This window comes from Cervus canadensis, chromosome 28 (genome assembly GCF_019320065.1).
Source record: "Cervus canadensis isolate Bull #8, Minnesota chromosome 28, ASM1932006v1, whole genome shotgun sequence".
Lineage (NCBI taxonomy): Eukaryota > Metazoa > Chordata > Mammalia > Artiodactyla > Cervidae > Cervus > Cervus canadensis.
Window position 1 is genome coordinate 8892896 of NC_057413.1, and position 19080 is coordinate 8911975.

Below are 19080 nucleotides of genomic sequence, written 5' to 3' on the forward strand. Positions count from 1 at the left end.
TTTGCTTGAAAACTGGCAAGTCACGTGCCATATGATATTGTGAAAATAAGATTAACTTCCTGCTTTCTGTATCACCTACAGTATATCAGGTTTGGCCCTAGTCCAGGGAGGCCAGTAAACGCAAGGCAGTCTTAGGTTGCAGAGCTCAGATTTATAGTAGCAACCATTCATTTCACTTCTTCTAACTTTATATTAATCATAAGAAGTATGCAAATACCTGATGTATAAATTCAATTGACACTCTGGTATCTGTAGAAGTAAATTTTTAATGGCTGGTTAATTATATCACTACATTTTTATTGCAATATAGTACTCATTTTAAGCACTTAAAAATGGAAGGTGTACAAAGATTAAATTAAGACACGGTAAATTGACTAAATATTTGGTTTTTATATAAATAAAGGTCATAACCACACTGCTGACATGTAATACTGTTATAACACAACAGTTCAACTTGTGAGTCTACAGCAGAAGTCATCTGTAGTTAAACAGGAAACAAAGTTGAGAAAGACCATGTTAAAACAAAACTACTGGGACTAACAGGTCGGGATTGTAAGTAGCAACAAAGATATTCACTCAGCTCCTGAGTATTTCAAGTTTTACAGTACACATTAAAAATGATTTCTTCCATCAACACTATAAATTCAAACTGTCAGATGTTTATGCATTTTGCAAGTTACACTGATTGAATGCTTATATGGGAGCGGGGGTCAGAGTACCTCCCAATTTGAAGTTTACATCACCCACATGCTAACACAAACACAACTTGTTCCATTTCCTTCCCCCCTCTCTCCCCCCAACAAAGAAGGCAGGATTTTTTGGTTTCTTTTAGGTAATTGTTTTAAAGGATTTGTGATGATCAATTTGAATGTCTGAAATTCAGTAATATTTAACTCTTAGACAACTAAGAGGTTAAAGATGGAAAATAATTTCTCCTAACACTAAGTTAGAAAATCATTTGCATCATGCTGTAAACTAGGAAGCAATGTAAAGCGACAAAAACCTGTCCCCAGTACATAATTAAAAAATCTAAATTTCAAATCAGCAGAGCTGGTCTACTTCCATGTTGTCTATATGCCACAATATAAGTGTGAGCTCCGAAAATGCATAGCTAATGTAGGTAGTCGTCCACTGTGGCGAAAGCACAGGATCCGATTCCTGACCGAGCCATCAGTCCCAGACACTGGGTGGCCTGTCCCATGGCTAGGGCAAGTGGAGGTTGCTTTGGCAGATTGTGGGTTTCTGAGGAAAAAGGATTAAGAGTGGAAACGGCAATTAGCAAGACATTATAAACACCCATCTCTCAATCAGGAAAATACTGCATTGCTTACAAAATTAGCAATGCCTGTACTGCTCTAAGGAGCGAAGCAGCAAAGGTGGTTTCTAAGCAGACAGTGCCTTGGACATCTCCTCTGACCAGGTACTGTGGTCACTGGGTATTCACGTCATAACAGATTCTTACAGAATTAAGACTTTGTTAGATATTCAAAAACTTTTACTTCCATATTTACTATGATGGGAATGATGTAATTTCTTATCTAATGTTTGCAGTGGGGAGTAAGGAATATTTAGTATCTCTCTGTTTGATCAGGGTCACTTGACATTACCAGAGAAAAAGGCACCAGGTTTTCAGTGAAGTTTCACTGATGGATTCTTCCTTTCTGGGGATATGACCCAACAGGCTGCCTACTCCTCTCCAGGGTGTAGTGGTGAATGCTATTTGGGCTGGTGAGCACTTTGTTACAGTTTTATTTTGGCCAAGGGAGGCACATCAGTTATAACTGTCCTTTAGATTTTTTTTGAAATACAAAACTTGCAGGCATCACATACCAGTAATGTAACTTGAAGCATTGTTGAGACATGAAGCTCTATAATACAGCACAGTATTTATAAATATGCATACATATGCCTACAGCATATGTTTAAGTCTTGTCATTCCTTTTGCAGGAATTATATATATTTAATAAATTTAAGCAGTATTTATAGTTGAACTACATAATTTATGGCACAATATATAAGAGTATATATATATCTCTCTCTCTCCTGGATAATGTCCTAAGCAATTGACTACTTGAAATTTTAATTTCCCTCGAGAATGTAAGATTCTTAACTGTCATGAAAACTGGTCACTTTTCTTCGAAAATTCTTTCCGGTCTGAGTGTTACCCAGATACAAAGCAATTAGGGCTTCATGATTAGCTATAATATAGTCATTTCAAAAAGACAGTTACAGTAAACTACAATTTGCCCTACAATCCTAGCACTGCTACTGAGTATACTTATTTTTTACCAGTAGAACTAACTAAATTTTGTATAACCAAAGAACAACACATTAACCAAAGAAAGTTCACAGTATTATATACAAATTCTAAATGTGAGAAAACTGTAACAATACCACTTCCTACGCCAAAACTTCAGTATAAGCCACAACACAGTTAACAATAATGGACCTCATGAGGGCAAAGCAGCAGGCAGGCCCCAGCGTCCGAGCTCCGAGCTGCCCGCTCTCCGCTCCGGCCGCCAGCCCTGGCCTTCGCTCGGCCTCCTGCCCACACGATGACTGCGTGCACTGCCCTCCTCTAAGAGTTGCGCGCGTTCCTCAAAGCGCCCAAGCCTAACGGCCAAACAGCACACAACAGACTTCAAGCTGGTAACTCCCACTTTTCTTGAGAAATCTCATTCTAAAATGTAAGGTGAAAATCACTCTCATCCGAATTCCCTTTGAAAAAAATTGCCCCGACATTAAAATGTCATTTTGTGTAAACAATCAACCCTATGTAGTTTGTATATAAATGCATGAAACGTGCAGTTACTGAATTCATTTAAAGAGTGTCTGTTCAGTTTATAAGCACCACACTCTGCTCACAGGAATGGCCACCAGTCAGGGGACAGCAGGTCCTGTTTTACACTTGGGGCTGCCCCTGGCTAAGCCTGTGTATTGCTCTCCCCTTCCCTCCCTTTTTCACTTGGTAACGGCATGTAGTTAAATCTGAACGTTAATGCAAACAGCCTGCATCTCCAGGAGCTGGGGCTGACAGCACTGAAGAGCCACGGGGAGGCCCCGAGCCAGTATCTTCAGCAGGCGGGAGCTTGGGCACGGCTGGTTCAGGCCAGGAATGCTTGTGTCCACATTCACACAGAAACCTGTTTTCCAGACATCGCAAGATACACCCCAATGTACTGTTTTTATTCCATTTGAATCCATTTAATCTGGGACTGAGATAACAGGAATTTTTCTATACTGTGAGGTAATTTTTTTTTAAATGTAAAAAACATTTCCCTTAAGACTTTACCGAAGGATAAATGCCAGCACAAATACCGTCTCAAATACTCAAGAGACTGGTTGAAGCTGTGCTTTCTGGCTTCACCTACCTAATATTGCACTGTTGAGGGCTGAGCACACAGGTTCTCTCTGAATTGGGTCGAGCTGATTTCCCACCGGGCTGTTCCAAGGATCTGAATAGGCCAGTAAACTGAATGCATCCTGTTGAAAACACAGCCATTGATTAATTCAGAGAGTTCAGTGTCTGTGCTCACTATGGTTTCAACTTGACAGACAGGTAAAATACAACCTTAAGGCACTGGATTAACACTTAAACTCATTTACCCCTGTGACTATGAGATGTTTTTTAACAACTAGATTATGCAGCAAAGTCTAATTTGTTTTCCTCTTTTTTTATAAACAGCCATTTTCACCATCTACCACTTATACCTACAAAACATACAGGCAGAAATAAAAATGGAAAAAACTCATTCTTGTGGAATGGGCTACTACTGTTTAAGGTAAAGACAAAACATTCAGATACTTTACAATTAATGACCACTGATACGAATGTGAGATTAAAAGGATACGACCTGCCCATGTATTTTTTTAAAAAATAGATGGGGGAAACTGGACACATCTTGACGACTTCTCAAACTCAGTGATCAAAAAAGTACAACTAGCTCCCCTTCAGTACACTCAGGCGTTCCAACCCTCTTCAGACCACCCCTCCGGAGGTAACACATACAGCCTTCTTTTCAGGTGACGGCGCTTGTCTTTCTGTGGGAGGACATAGCTACAGTGGCTTCAGACACTGGCCTCCAGTTAAGCTGCATCACCAGTATAGCCTTTGGCAAGAACCTTCCTAAGTATCAGTTTCATCATCTGTATAAAGGGGACTGGGCTTCCCAGGGGGCTCAGTGCTAAAGAATCTGCTTGCCAGCGCAGGAGCCACAGAAGCTGCAGGTTCAATCCCTGGGTCAGGAAGATCCCCTGGAGGAGGAAATGGCAACCTGTATACTTGCTGGGATAATTCCAAGGACAGAGGAGCCTGGAGGGCTCTAGTCCATGGGGTCGCAGAGTCGGACACGACTGAGCACATCCCCACACACACATCACGGGGATTATAAGAGGTCCTATTTCAGTTTATGAGGACTCACTGAGCTAAAGAAATTAGACATGTCAGTTCACTAATCTTTCAATGAATGATAAATTACTGTTTTGCCAGAAATCAACACCCTAATCCAGAGTAATATTATGATAACAGATATAGACAGTTAGACCTAGGACACCTTCCCAATTCACAAGGGGTACGTGGAGAAGTGCTGAAGAAACTAAATCAGTGAATTCAGGAACAACACTCAAAAGGCCGGTCACTGAAATGTGGAAGAGAAATTCCTGAAGAACACTATCTTCCCTAGTAAACTGCTCCAGCACCCTGAGTCATCGTACTAGTGGGAGAAGGCTTCCTGGTCAAGTCTGTCCTCTCCTCTCTCATCTGAGTTGGCCTCTGTTGTGGCGACTAGAGAACTGCCCATTAAACAGTTGTGCGGTCTGAGGCTGACAACAGGAATACGTTAGGCTCCCCCATCCACTGTCCTACACTGCTGAGCATTTCATTCACATTAGACTTCTTGCCCCAGCTATTAATGAAAGTTCTTTGAAGAACTTATACTGTTCTGATCCCCTGCAGCTACTCAAGGTGCTGGATACAAAGGGGTGAAAAAAAAGGCTTCGTATATCTGTTGATTGCAAGACCTGCTTAACAGTATTTAAGATATCTTTTGCATCCCACAAAGCTATTAGATTCTGTTTCTGGTTTCCTCCCAATCCAAATTTATTCATGGAGAAAGTACTAATATCTGATTATCCTGTGAAGCTAACTGATCAATCACTATTTCTAAAGACTGAGCTTTGCTCAAGACTTAATTCACCCCACCCACATCCATCTCATGAAGTACCATCCCCCTAGTGCAGTTCAGCTCAGTTCAGTTGCTCAGTTGTGTCTAAGTCTTTGCGGTCCCTGTAGTGCATATAAATTTTAAAAGACTGAAGAATCTGTCCAAGGAATAATCGCTACATAAAACTTGAAGCACAAGACCATGCTCCTGAATCTACATCCTGACTTGCTCCCTGAAAGGTGGGATGCTGCAGTTCCAAATCTCCCATCAAGGCCACTCTGTCTACACCTCCTGGTATTTAAAATATTAACAGAAAAAGATCGTGATGGTAGTAACTTACTGTGCGCTAACACTGTGCAAGGCACTGTTTCAAGGGCTAATGTGTACCATCTCATTTAATCCTCACAATAACCCTAGGAGGCAGATGTTTATGCCCATCTTAGAAGCAAACTGAGGCTGTGAGAGGTTACCACCACAGCTAGTACTTCCTGTACTTCTTTTAGTAAAAAGAGTTTCTTTCAATTACCAATCTAAATATTACAAGCAAAAAAGTCTAAGATTTTGGCCCCGTATTTTCAGTATGGTTGAACGAGTGTTTACTGGACGAAGACGGGGATCACCGGACCTCGTCACTGTTCCAAGGACTCACAGTTCGGGAAGGAAGGCAGACGTAGGAAGAGTGATGCACCGTGTCCTACTTACTAAGAGAGTGGACCGTGTCGCAAGAAGCGCCACAGAAACAGGCTCGAGCTACACAGAAACAGGCTGAGAGGAAAGAAAAGCCCTGGGTGCTGGGAGCCATGGGTGAGCTTAGATCCTAAAACACCCTAGAAAACTTCAATTTTTTCCAGTATAGCAACAGGAGTTTTTAGTCACTCAGTCGTGTCCTGACTCTCTGGGGCCCTATGGGCTGTAGCCCACCAGGCCCCTCTGTCCCTGGGATTCTGCAGGCAAGAGTAGTGGAGTGGGTTGCCATGCCCTCCTCCAGGGCATCTTCCTGACCCAAGGATTGAACCCATGTCTTCTGCACTGGCAGGCCAGTTCTTTACCACTAGCACCACCTGGGAACTGGAAATACATTTTCATGACAGTAAAGAACAATACAAAATAGGATAACTACAATTACCAATCAGATAAAATATTAATATATGCCCATGCATTTAAGGCAGAAAACACCTGTAAGATATCATGGCATTATGGGTTACTTTTTATTTTAGAAAAAAAATTACCTCAGTGGAAATAATTTCTGAGGGAAATACGATTCTCAAACTATACTTATATTTGGCTTAAAATCAGTAGCAGTTTCTCAGTAGGATGTGTCCAAATGATCCCATTTCTGCTTCAGTTACTAGATTAAGAGCTATGTGCAGACGGGGGCTGCGTATTCCAACCTGACCCACCCAGCCCTCCGGCGTGAGCCCCGCTCTGCAAAGTTCAATCGACAACAATTTAGGGAGCTCTCTTGGTAGCCACTGGCAGGCTCAGGCAGGTAAGCAAGAAAAACAAAGACAGCAGGAAACCGGGAAAGGAAGACGGAGAAAATGAGTAAAAGGCCAAGCGCCCGGTGCAGCGGGAGCCCCCGGCCCGTTGTCAGCAGGGGGGTGGGCTACTCCAGGGGTCTGCTGCGCGCCTGCTACTCCACGACTACGCCCAGGGGCCCCACGGCAAACCTCACCTCAGCTTTCACTAAACCCGTCTCTCTCTACACAGGTATATATGCTCCAGAAGTTTGTGCAAATTGAAAAAGAATTAAAGATTAAAAAACCCACCTCAGCTACCCATGACCTGAAGCGAAGAATAAAAGAAAAAAGCACTAATTTCTAATCCTTAACCAAGGCAAACACAAGTGCTCTCTGTGTCCCCCCCCAGCACTGTCCCCTCGGCGCTGAGACGCCACTGGGTCAGTCACTCGGGTCTATGTCTGCCTGGGAGGAGATTACGCCCAGGGAGGCTGAGAAGCAGCTCAGAACGCCGAGACAGTAGTCAGCATCTGCACGGAAGTCAGAGGTGCAAAATCAAAGCCATCCGCGGTCCTTAGATGATAAATTACCTCTTCACTTCATTCAACATATAACCAAGGAGTATCTCTGAGAACAGGCCACGTAATGCCCTTTTCTGTGCCTCACACAGATTACCATCAAAGAATAAGCCATGGAGTGAAATGTTAAATTTTCTTTTTTTGAAATGTTAAATTTTCAAAGGGACTACATAAAATGATACTCAATTAGCATAAAGTTTTAACAAGAAAACAGATGATCTAGTGTAAAAATGTCTACAAGTTCTTTTTAAAAAAACATTCCCTATCTCCAAAGTATCTCCTAAAACATCAGTTCTCTCCAGGGACCACTGGGGTCCAAGACCCTTTCATGGGCTCTTGTGAGGTCCAAACTATTTTCATGATACTAAACTAAGATAGTGCTTGCTCTTTTCTCACTCCTGTTCCCTCACAATTCTCCCAGTGGGGCTTTCCAGCGATGACATGATGTGTGAGTTCATAAAAGACCGAATGCAGAAGTAGGGACGAGAATCCAGCTTACCTTTTATTAAACCTGGCATTAAAGAGATTTACAAAAATGTAAAGCAATGCCACTCTCTTCTCATTGTTTTATTTTAGAAAGATTAAGTAACACTACACTTTTATGAAAAATACCCATGTAATGATTTGTTATTTTAAAGTGAATTAATAATTTTAGTATTAATTTCTAGTAGAGAAAAATCAATAAATATAACTCATACAAACAAAAGCCCTTTGGGAATCTATAATCGGTTTTAAAGGGTTTAGATACCAAAAAGGATGAGAACCACTGCCCTAAAACAACCCAGTACCTAGTAAGGAAGTTTCCCAGATGGATAGCTTTGGATATATGAATAATAAAGCCTGAGAAGTAAGTTTCTTAGCACTGTTGATAGCTGAAAAGATTCTACAAAGTTGTATTAGGTTGATACAAAAGTAACTGCTGGTTCGGATGGTGAAATTTTAAATCATAAGGAGGCTCAAACACATTTTTATTAATCAAAATAGGAACCATTACTATCAACACATTTTTGCCAACAAGAATTAAGCCTGTCTATTCCTGTAGCATAAAAATCCATGCTTTGGGATTTGACACTCTTGGAAAGCATTTTCTGCCTCCTGCTGGTTGTGGAAGCATTTTCCCTGCAAAAAGTTGTTGAGGTGCTTGATGTGGCAGTTGGCTGGCAAGAGGTCAGGTAAATATGGCAACAGATGAGGCAAAACCTTGTAGCCAAACTTGTTCAACTTTTGAAGCGTAAGTTGTGCAACGTGCGGTCGGGCGTTGTCATAGAGAAGAGTTGGGCCCATTCTGTTGACCAATATCAGCTGTAGGCGTGGCAGTTTTGGGTGCATCTCACTGATTTGCTGAGCATACTCCTCAGATAGAACAGTTTCACCAGGACTGAGAAAGCTGCAGTGGATCAGATGGGCAGCAGACCACCAAACAGTGACCAGGACCTTTATTTGGTGCAAGTCTGGCTTTGGGAAGTGCTTTGGGGCTTCTTCTTGGTCCAAGCACTGAACTGGGTGTCACCAGCTGTCTATATAAAATCCACTATTTGTCACATGTCACAATTCGATGGAGAAATGGCTTGCTGTTGTTTAGTACAATAAGAGAAGATGACAGTTCAAAATGACAATTTTCTTGATTATTGGTCAGTTCAAGAGGCATCTGCTTTTCAAGCTTTTTCACCTTTCCAATCTGCTTCTTATGCCAAATGGAACACAGAATGATTGACGCTGAGTTCTTTGGCAACTTCTCATGTAGTTTAAGAGGAACAGCTTCAATGATGGCTCTCAACTGGTTGTTGTCAACTTCCAATGGCTGGCCGCCGCATTCCTCATCTTCTCTGCCAAGACTTCTTGAACCACCACTGCACTGTACATTCATTAGCAGTTCCTGGGTCAAATGCGGTTGTTGGTGTTGCAAGTTGTCTCCACTGCTTTACGACCCATTTTGAACTCAAAAGAAAAAATCACTCGAATTTTATGTTTGTCTAACATCATTTCTATAGTCCAAAGTAAGTCATTAACAAAAAAAACCAAAGAAACGCACATTAAAATGATGTATATAACATAATCACATTTATTTAAGAATGTATTCCAATATCAAATGGCAAAGTTCAACAATGAAAAACCGCAATTACTTTTGCACCAACCTAATAGAATGATGACAATCTGCAATCTGGAAAAATCAAGTTCTGCATGCCTTTTTATCTGGAAGTGTAAAAGTGGCTTCTTTAACCTTCCTAGACAGGGCCATTCTGCCTACACAGGTGCTGTACTAAAGCTATTGGTGCAGGCAGTTGGGACGGTTATTCCCCCCGATTTTACACATATTTAAGTGCTAGTCAGCGTGGCTCACTGGCCCTCTCTCAGTTCAGGTCAGGGAGGGCTGGCAGGAGTCCTGAGGCTCGCCCTCTCCTTCAGGACCCAAGGGCTCAGGGTCAAGGCCACTATGTGCCATTTCTCCTTCAGCTTTTGGACTTATTTCAAAACACTGAGAAGAAAATGTTTTAACAAACTGACACGAGCCCAGCCTAACGCAGGGTAAACAAGACAAAACGCCAGCACGATGGGTAGGTTCCGGTTTCAGAGGTCTGCAGGGCTGCCGGGGCCTCTGTGGACACCAAAAAATCTCATCTCTACAGCTGACTGCAGTGCTGACTTCCGGGAGGCAAAACTCCACCTTCAGCTGCCACACAGAGCCGTGGCTAACTAACTGAAGTGCTTCCTCTTCCCCGTCATCACCACCCAGCAGAGGCATCAATCCAGTAGAGACCTGAGAACGTGTTTCCACTCTTCTGTGAGAGACGACCCAACCCTTCACCAACCACCATCAAAACAAAGGCCACATATCATACATTTGGTTTGCCGCAACCCTAAGCAATGTTTACTAAAATCAAAATATCTCACATTTATAGTTTCATCAGCGTGCTCACCTTTCTCCTAACTTTGCCAATTTTACAGCTGAGAAAATAAAACTAAGAGAGCAAGCTGACAAGAGGCACGCGACACTGGGACGCGCAGAACTGGGGTCTGACCTTCGTGTTTCACTGAAATCCAGCGCTTTCTCCAGCAGAGCCTGGCCGCCTCCCCCCCGTCCCGCGTGTTCGCCCGCGACTGGGCAGGAAGCCAGGCAGGAGTTCGTGTCCAAGTCTCCCAACAGTAACTCCAGGACCGCTCAGTGTCTTACAAAATGATATCCCAGTTTCGTCCACACATTTATAATGTTTCAAGAGAAAACAAATTTACCTTCAACATTTTTTTATTTGCCGTGTTCTTGCCACATTCTCTCCTCAGCTGTTCACTCATCGCTTGCAGCTCTCTTCCAAAGTGAATCATTCTTTCTACGGCAGCTTGACTTCCTCCACACAACTGGCGTCTTAACTGGCTTGAATCAACTTCTGTAAGCAAAACAAACAGGTATTTTACTACCTTACATTTGGGATACAATGGAGAAACAAACATAAATTGCTTACAACATTTTGGACGTTTCATTTAGTAACTACTTCCTAATATTTTACCTAAATATGCGGTTTCTTTTTAATTTATTATAATATGGAACCTTGTAGCTTTTCTAGGGCTCATGAGTCTAGGATCCAATATCTATCTAGCTTGGAGTTGAAAGTCAGGTGACAAGCTTTCAGTGTTACGATGTACATGTCTCAAGGAAAATGTTATGAAAAATAAAGCACAGTTTTCTAAAAATATAGCAATATTGCAAAAAAAGGAAAAAGGAACTACTTCCCAGGCTACTTTAACTGACACAGAACAGAAGGTAAGATGGTCTAAATGACCCCAATAAAAACACAGACGATACCGTACCTAATCAAAAGGGTTAATTACTTTTAGGAAAATATTTTACAGTTTACATATCTTGACTGACAATAATCACTGATCAACAATGCAAAAAGTATACATCACTAATTAACAATATATAAATCACTAACCATGATGGTAACAGTTAATGTTTATGAAGCACTTACAGGCAGTTATCGTTACACCCATTTTACAGATGAAGAAACTGAGGCAAAGAGCTCCTAAGTAATTCACCCAAGGTTACACAGCTAGTAAGTGGCAGTTGCAGAATTCAAATCCAGGTGATCCGGCTCTAGAACTCCTGCTCTTTATCCCTAGGCACAAATTATTCTTGGAATATTGAGGCTGCATGCTAATATTTGATAGGGTAAAACTAGGCTGCCTTTCAGTCATACTCCTTGCTTGAAAGAGTGAATTATACATTGGAACACATGTCCTTAACAAGAAGGTGGTTGTGTAAGTAATATTAAATTTGCATTTATAAAATAGTTTCTAGCAATGTTAATAAATTCCTTTTAATATCAAAATACTATAAAATCAAATAAAAATTTATAAGCTTCAGTCATTTTCATTCTCCAATTGATGGGAAAGTTTGCTGATTGTTTAACTTTATGGTACAATTTACTACACAAGTTGTCCACAAAGTAAAATTATGCATGCTAATATATTTTTCAGCCACATAATTTTGAGGGGGAAGGAACCAAGGGAGGGTGTCAAACAGGCACCTACTACCTGCCAGGCACTGAACTATGAATAGTCGCATATATTCAGATTAAATGAATTAAAGAAAATTTGATTAGAATTTATAAAATCATCTCTACCCATGTGGCCTATCTCTGTTGGCTATACTGAAATAGGTACACAAACTTTTTGCATCTCCAACCTTACCCATCCTTTTAAAGGATAGTGAATACTAACAAGTTAGCATTGCTGCACTACAGTTGTGCAGAAACAGTTCAGCAAAGAAAACTCCAGAAGATACTAAAAACTAAACTCTACTCTCGCTAGCTATCCACTCTCAGAGACTTCTAAGAGAATATGTGACTATCAAATCCAATGGCACACACATCTTTAAATTTGATTTATGTTCATCAGCTGTGAATCAGTACAAGTAAAAACATAACCTTGTAGTCATCATTTTTTATTAAAAATGTAAGAAATATCACTGCAGACCCATTTCGGTGTCACAATCTTCCATTTCGTGGTCATGTTTAGAGCTACCATTTAGGAAACCATTGGATGAAGTTTCTCCAACTCCATTGGAGTAGTGATCTGTTTCCATGTCTACATCATTACTGAAAATGAAAAAACAAACCTAATTTTAGAAATAGCACACTTGCAGCTTAGTTTAATATCAATTAGTACTCAACTACAGAGCCTACTTATAAAACTGACTTCATAAGGCAACAGCAATCTGGAAAAAAGGTATTTAGTTAAATCTTGAATGTATTCAAAGCCAAAGATGTAGCTAAACTTTTAACGAGTTTGTAGTCCTGGAGATAAGGAAAAAGATACATGTACTAAAATGTCGTGGCTTTAAGACTTCCTATCACTATGGAGAAATCATTTCTTAGCACATTTATTTCCCACTATCTTTCAAACTTAGATCTGCATTTCACTTAATCAACTCCTGCCCTAAAATACCAACGCCCTGCCCCAAGCATGTAAGGGAAAAACCTCCCTGATAAACAAACTACTCCTGGGACCCACCTCATTTCACCTCTTTCCCTGCCCTCATACTCAGCTCGCTTCTAGACTACTTTTTCTCTAAGTCTTGGCGTTTCGGCATTTGTCCTTACTACTCAAAATTATACTCTTTCTCAAAGGTAAGTGATAACATGAAAACCGACTACTCAGTCTCACCCCCTCGGCCCTTTTCAAAACCCAACACTACTTTTCTCTGACAGAGTTTTTTGTTGGCTGAAGATTCTAAATATACTGCAGAGTCTTAATTTTTGAAATGCTGTTTTGGAGATACCTAAGGCATTTCCAACTCGCCCATTTCACACTGACTGGATGAATAACATGTGCCAACAGCTCTAAGTGGCCATGCTGAGGTGGCCAACGTTTGCCCTTCATTCCATCCACACCCCAAACAACAATATCTAACCTTCCAGATTTCTCCTATGAAGATCTAGGGAATGATTATACAGTCCAGAAGGAAACACTTGATGAAAATTTAGAAAATATTTAAATAAATAAAAATGATCATTTCTCATTAAAAAAAACAATGTATGTTCATTTATAGGAAAAACAACAACAACATCATCGAACGCAGAGAGGCAAAAAGCACTTTATGCATAATGCCAGCAAAGGTAACCCCTGGTTTCCAGCCTGGGTGAGTGGGTGCATACACACTTCTGTCCGTAAGACCATCAAGGTACACGGATACTCAGAGATCTAGAAGAACAGGGTGTGGCCCCAGCACATCTCCGTCAGTTAGAAAAGCTTGTTTAGTGTCTTCATGAAATTTGAGAATTGATAAGAAATCATCCCGGAAGAGGTAACAACTGAAGTGGAATTTTACAGCTTGATTAAAAGCTGGGATGGAGGAGAAGGCGGGTGGGGAGAAGGGCATTTCTCACGGGGAGTCCAATGGAGAAAGCGCGAGTCTAGAGGTCAGACAGCCTGGGAAGTAGTCGTTGTTCTGCAACTTACTAGTTACTAATTATTCACCTTTAAAAAAAAGCCATTTACTTCTCTGGTACTCAGCTCTACATCTGTAAAATGGTTTTCATAGTTGGTTAATACCATCTTTGCCTACTTCACAGCACTGTCGCAAGGAAAGCCATTTACCGACTAGAAAGTAACTGTTACTGCGGAACAGTCTGAGGCAGTTTAAGAGCTTACTTTCTTCTATGCTGCACACACAAGAGGATGCTGTTGTCATCAACCCCTTCCGTTCAGCTTGCTTCCCTCAACTCAGGTAATTACAGGTCTCTTTAGCAACTTCCTGCCATGAGCACGGTATTTAAGGGAAAAACTCAACAAAGTAACTGCAGTCCTACCCTCAAACTACGGTAGAACCGTCTAACAATCATAAAGTGCTATCAATAAACACTATAAAGTATGGTGATACACTAGAGGCTTAATTGGTCACATCTCCATAAGAAATTTTTACTGCGATATTCGGATTTCATACTTTAGCGTGTCATCTCTGCTGCCTACCCTGACCTCCTCAGCAAGACAGTCCCTTTTCCTACTGCTGTTCTTGGATCATTTCTGTGGATTTCACAACTGGACCACATAATACCATTATTTCAGTACATATCTGTCATTTGTAATAGACAACCTGGAAATTCTGATTAATCTCCAAATTTGTAAATACAGATTTTTTACATGCACTTCTCCAGAATCATATTTCCACTGAGAGTCCCTGTAAACATTAGGTGCTGTCTCCTTCAACAGGAGAATTTTGCACTGATGCATACTCCCCTCAAAGCGCAGTGTGACCCATCAATTCATGTTCTAAGACCAAACCAACATCAATCAAATTGATAAAAATCTGTAAGAACTTGCCCTCACACACTAGCATTTAATTCAAATGGTTATATTTCTCGAACCTTTAGGTTTCATGACTAGAAACTTGAGTATGTCACAGTCCCATGACAGGAACACCTCTTCTCTCAAAGCTCTTCGCGTGGAGAGCTCGCTGAGCAGCGGAGTGTCTGACGCCCAGCGAGTCTCCAGTCCTCCCCTTGTGATGGATGTTTACTACACGACTTAACTATCTGCTACATGCAAGCCACTCAATTAAAGGCAGGGTCTCAGCAACAAATATTTTTTGTAAATTTAGTTATTTGCAACTCAGGAAACACTCCTCACACTGAAAAACCCACACAGAGAGAAAAAAGTAGTTGTATATGTATCACATGTCAACTCCAGAGCTTAAATACACTCCAGTGACTTAACTTGGAAACATTAACAAATGACATTTCTGTGACCACCGCAGGGGTCTGCGGTGGCAGGAAGGCAAGAGAGCGCCTTGATCTGCCCCCGTCACCCCTCCAGAGGGAGCGGGGTGCAGAGGAAGAGGAAGGGGGCCTCTGTGATGAACACGAGGAGCACGGGGCACTGACTCCTCGCCCTTTCCTTCTCTCAGACCCCCACTGTGGCCGTCTGACTCCACTCTCCCAAATTACTTCAGACGATGCCTCCCTGTAACAGGGGCTGCTCACAGCGATGCCGACGCCAGGGGCCGAATTACCTGGTGAAGCTGCTGAGCTGCTGTGACCGGGCCGCGTTTATGCTGTTCAGCTCCGGCACGCTGAGGCCGGACGGCGGGTGCTTACTGTGGCAGTGCGCCTGGTGCGCTTTGTTGGACACCACACCGTTAGTGCAGCTCTCAAAGCCTGGGGGAAGAAGACACTCTCTCAGAACAGAGACACATCGGGCGGCAACAGACCTACCGTGTTCTGATGCTGTACTTAAACCTCTTATAACGTGGGAAGGTCAGTGGGCCACTTAAATAGAAATCAAGTGGGTAACTTCTTCTAAAGGACATCAGGATACTTAACTGTGAGCTGTCATCTCCTCCTGTATTTACTGAAGGCTTAGTTATGCATCTCCTTTATCCCTGCCATGAGGCCCAGTGTTACCACAACCCCGTTTTCCTAAGAACACACAGAGGCCAAGCATCTGTCCCCAGCTGACGTGACTCGAGTGTCCGGGAGGCGCCGACTGCGGACACGAGCGTGGGAGCCGCACGGCGCAGGCTGCCCCGCCAGCAAGCTGGGCGGCCGCGAGGGGACGGCGCTCTGCTGAGGAAGCAGCCGCAAAGGGGCTGCTCTGCTTGCGCAAGCACAGGCAACAGTAGGTGAGCTGTTTGAGAGAGTTAAACGTACAGAGGAAAGGCAAGACCTTGGGAAAAACAGAAAGAGACAAGCAGAGCAAAAAGACTGAGAAGGACCTGAAATAAACCTGTAGAAGTGATGTCATAAAAGCCAAGAAAGGAGACAACACCAATGAAGACTCACCAAAAGCCTCAGTGAGTCCAGGAGGAGACGGACAGGCAGACCTGACTCTCGCCAGCAGCCGGGCTGGGAAAGGAGGAGGGAGAGGCAGTCCGGCTGGGAGCCGGTGGCTTCAGACACCACGGCCACGTCACTGCCTTCACATGTACACTTCACTAAAACACACTGCCTTCTCACTACCAGCTATCTCTGACGTGACTTCTAGAGGCAAAACGCGAATGGTGCCCTTCATTTATGCAGATCTGTTAGTAACCCACTCTTAGAGACAGCTCATCTTGAACTTCCTTTCTGGTACCAAAAATGCACGAATCTGACCTGTCCACAATTCTTCTTCCAGAATCTCTTGAGATCAAATTACAAACATGCAAAATGGCTAGCAGAAATGTCTACATCTTTTTAAAAAAAAGTTATTTTTGTTCAAAACCATGAAGAAGGGTAAAAACTGTAAGATAATGTCGTAAGACTGAATCTCACCAGAAAAATGTGCAGTACTTCCTTTCCCCGATGCTAAATTGTGGATATTCATTCCGTGGCTGGGGCTCATGCTTGGACTGCTAAAAGGTCGAGGACTAACAGGGTAACTGTCCTGAGACTTTGGACTTCGGCCTCCCAAACATCGTACTTCACTATCTGTACCATTCACCATTTCTATAAACTGACGCACTCTAAAAAGAGAAAACAAGAATTTATTTACAGCATCTTCAGACTACTGTCTAGTTACCTAATAGCAAGAGACTTCTACAAGGAAATACTTTAATAATTTGCATTTATCAGTAAGTCTGGCCTTTAGATAATATACTAAAAATGTTAAATATGGTTCCATATACTGTACTGCTTAGAATATTTAAAAATTTCCTGAAAAATGAGAGTATAATGCAAAAGACATTGTATCACTTTTAATCAAGATTTACTAAGAAACTGAAAATCTATATGTAGCTATAGTAAACCAAAATGGACCTCATTTTTTTTTAACCTAAAATAATCAAAATAATATTTGCACTTGGACGAAAACCAAATAGTAAGTACCTGATGTACTTTTATGTACACACCTACCTTCACACAAAATAAGGGCCTACTCCCCACGCTTCCTCACCCCAGTCCCATCTGCAACCTCTTAATCAAATGGGCCACATTTAAACTTTTATTCTAAAGCAAAGTAGTTCTGTCATTGGGTTTAGTGTTTCTGATGCTTAAAAAGCTTAAATCTTAAACTTAATCAGAGCTGAATTTTAAGATAACAAAGATTCATACAACCAACAACAACAACAAAAAAGCCAAATAGCTATTATTTATTTAAAAAAAAAGAAAGAAACAGAAAGCAGTAAGTGTAAGTGAGGATGAAAAACTAGAATCTTGTCACTGTTGGCAGGAATGTAAAATTGTACAGGGCTATGGAATTGTGAGGGCTGATTTTCAAAAAATCAAACACAGAATTATCCTGTATTCAACAATCCCCCTTCTGAGCATGTATGTAAAAGAATGAAAGCAGGAACTCCAACACAGATGTGTACACCCATTATGCCAAGGGAAGTAAGGCCGTGACAGAGGACAAACATTTTATGATTCCATTTACATGAAGCACTCAGAGCACTCAAGTTGGAGTGTACGGACACAGAGTAGAATGGTGGTTGCCAGGAGCCGAGGGAAGAGAGGGAAATGCAGAGCCAGAGTTTAACAGGTACCACGTTTCAGACTGAGATCATGGAAAAGGTTCTAGAAACGGATGGCTGGTGTGGCTGAAAAACAATGTGAGTGTACCAGAAACAAGGTGAGTATCAGGAAACTGTACGTGTAAAAATGGCAAATTTTATGATATGTGTATTTTTTACCGGGCTTCCCTATTAGCTCAGCTGGAAAAGAATCCACCCGCAATGCAGGAGACCCCGTTTTTATTCCTGGGTGGGGAAGATCCACTGGAGAAGGGATAGGCTGCCCACTCCAGTATTCCTCTGGGCTTCCCTTGTGGCTTGGCTGGTAAAGAATCCGCCCGCAATGCGGGAGATCTGGGCTCGATCCCTGAGTAGGGAAGATCCCCTTGGAGAAGGGAAAGGCTACCCACTCCAGTATGTTGTCCTGGAGAATTCAGGACTATACAGTCCATGGGGTCGCAAAGAGTCGGACATGACTGAGCGACTTTCACATGTATTTTTACCGCAATTTTAAAAAATGCTGCAAACTTACTATTAGGTATTTTACAAGAGAAAAAATAGATACCCATCCTCTAAGTAAGAGTTTCACATTTTTTAAATACAGGGATAGAATGACAGAAAAGCAAACACAAAGTAGAAAAATGCCTTCTACTTAAGAGTCCTCATATTCCTCAACCTGTTACTTAAATGTGCTATATTACAAAATTATATCTAAACACCTGAAACAAGGTAAAACAAAAATTAAAACTATTAAAGCAGGAAAATAATTTTGGTAATGTAATGCACATATATAATTAATATAACATTCATTAAAAACTCACTTTAATGTGAAAAGGAGATTGGGATTTCTTTCAAGTAAACTTGGATATAACTGTTGTGTTGTTTCAATGGCTTCTCCCATTCTTCCTGCTAACACCAATTTCTGAATTCCTATTTAGAAAAAGAAAGCAAAAGATAAATTTTATAAGAATAGAAAAAGAAACTTTGTAGACCCTCAAAAAATTAGTAAAAAAAAAAAAAAAATCTTTAAATTATGATGAGTCTGCACTTATTTTTCTAACTCAGTTTCTATTTTAAGGAATATTTTCAGACAAAATAACCAATTAGAAAAACAAGTACTGTAATAAACTACTAAAAAAAGAAATCAAACATACAAGTAATGTAGGAAAAATAGCTGTTAAACAATACTGATGTATTAAACACTAAGATGAAAAAGATGGGTATATTATCCCATACGCTGGGGTGACGGTTTCATGGATATATACAAACTCATCAGGCTCTATACCCTAAATAGGCATCATTTTTCATATGTCAACCATACCTCAATAGAGTGGTTTTTAAAGAAAGGACCATAGGAGACATTAAAGAAATAATCAAAATGTCTTATCAAATACTATATAGCCTTTTGAACCCAGTACTAAATGAAAATTAGCCTCTCAGTAAGATCTGAATTCAACAGC

General features: G+C 41.3%; 1 protein-coding gene across 1 annotated transcript in view; it reads right to left on the bottom strand.

Annotated features, from left to right (window-relative positions):
• Window positions 1-246: 246 nt before the first annotated feature.
• RANBP9 (RAN binding protein 9) overlaps window positions 247-19080 on the bottom strand; it is a 69259-nt gene continuing 50425 nt past the window's right edge. Inside the window, exons 8-14 of the mRNA XM_043449238.1 lie at window positions 18442-18550; window positions 16446-16636; window positions 15206-15350; window positions 12172-12293; window positions 10432-10583; window positions 3372-3483; window positions 247-1242 (exon numbers count right to left, since the gene is read on the bottom strand). Coding sequence (XP_043305173.1) covers window positions 1112-1242; window positions 3372-3483; window positions 10432-10583; window positions 12172-12293; window positions 15206-15350; window positions 16446-16636; window positions 18442-18550 — 962 coding nt within the window. The 3' untranslated portion in view covers window positions 247-1111. The remainder of the gene's footprint in view (window positions 1243-3371; window positions 3484-10431; window positions 10584-12171; window positions 12294-15205; window positions 15351-16445; window positions 16637-18441; window positions 18551-19080) is intronic.